This window comes from Puntigrus tetrazona, chromosome 1, assembly GCF_018831695.1.
Source record: "Puntigrus tetrazona isolate hp1 chromosome 1, ASM1883169v1, whole genome shotgun sequence".
NCBI classification, from domain to species: domain Eukaryota; kingdom Metazoa; phylum Chordata; class Actinopteri; order Cypriniformes; family Cyprinidae; genus Puntigrus; species Puntigrus tetrazona.
In genome coordinates this window covers 29,845,624-29,846,025 of record NC_056699.1, presented here as the reverse complement: position 1 = coordinate 29,846,025, position 402 = coordinate 29,845,624, and the positions used below count along the sequence as shown (strand labels likewise).

The window sequence follows — 402 nt, the reverse complement described above, 5'->3', positions numbered from 1 at the left end:
TCAGTGACCAGCATCAAGCCAGCAGAATCATCTCACACATCAGAAGAGCAAGAAGCCTCCACATCATGTGTCACATCCCTGTCTTCTGCTGGATCTCATCCACTGTGCTTCAGAAGATCCTGGAAGAAGATCTGAGTGCAGAAATCCCCCAAACTCTGACTGAAATGTACATCCACTTCCTGCTGATTCAGATCAACATAAGGAACCAGAAGTATGAAGGGAGAGATCCAGAGAAACTCCTGCAGTCTAACAGAGAAGTAATTGTGAAACTTGCTGAATTGGCTTTCAGGCAGCTGATGAAGGGCAATGTGATGTTTTATGAGGAGGACCTGATTGAGAGCGGCATAGACGTCACTGATGCCTCAGTGTATTCTGGGATTTGTACTGAGATCTTTAAGGAGG

The 402-nt window shown here is 45.8% G+C and overlaps 1 protein-coding gene across 1 annotated transcript in view; it reads left to right on the top strand.

Annotated features, from left to right (window-relative positions):
• The window catches only part of LOC122349594 (protein NLRC3-like), a gene marked incomplete at its 3' end in the record, with an annotated part of 2,756 nt that extends 2,355 nt beyond the window's left edge, over positions 1-401 (top strand). The window contains exon 3 of the mRNA XM_043245704.1: positions 1-401. Coding sequence (XP_043101639.1) covers positions 1-401 — 401 coding nt within the window.
• Between the last annotated feature and the right edge of the window lies 1 nt (position 402).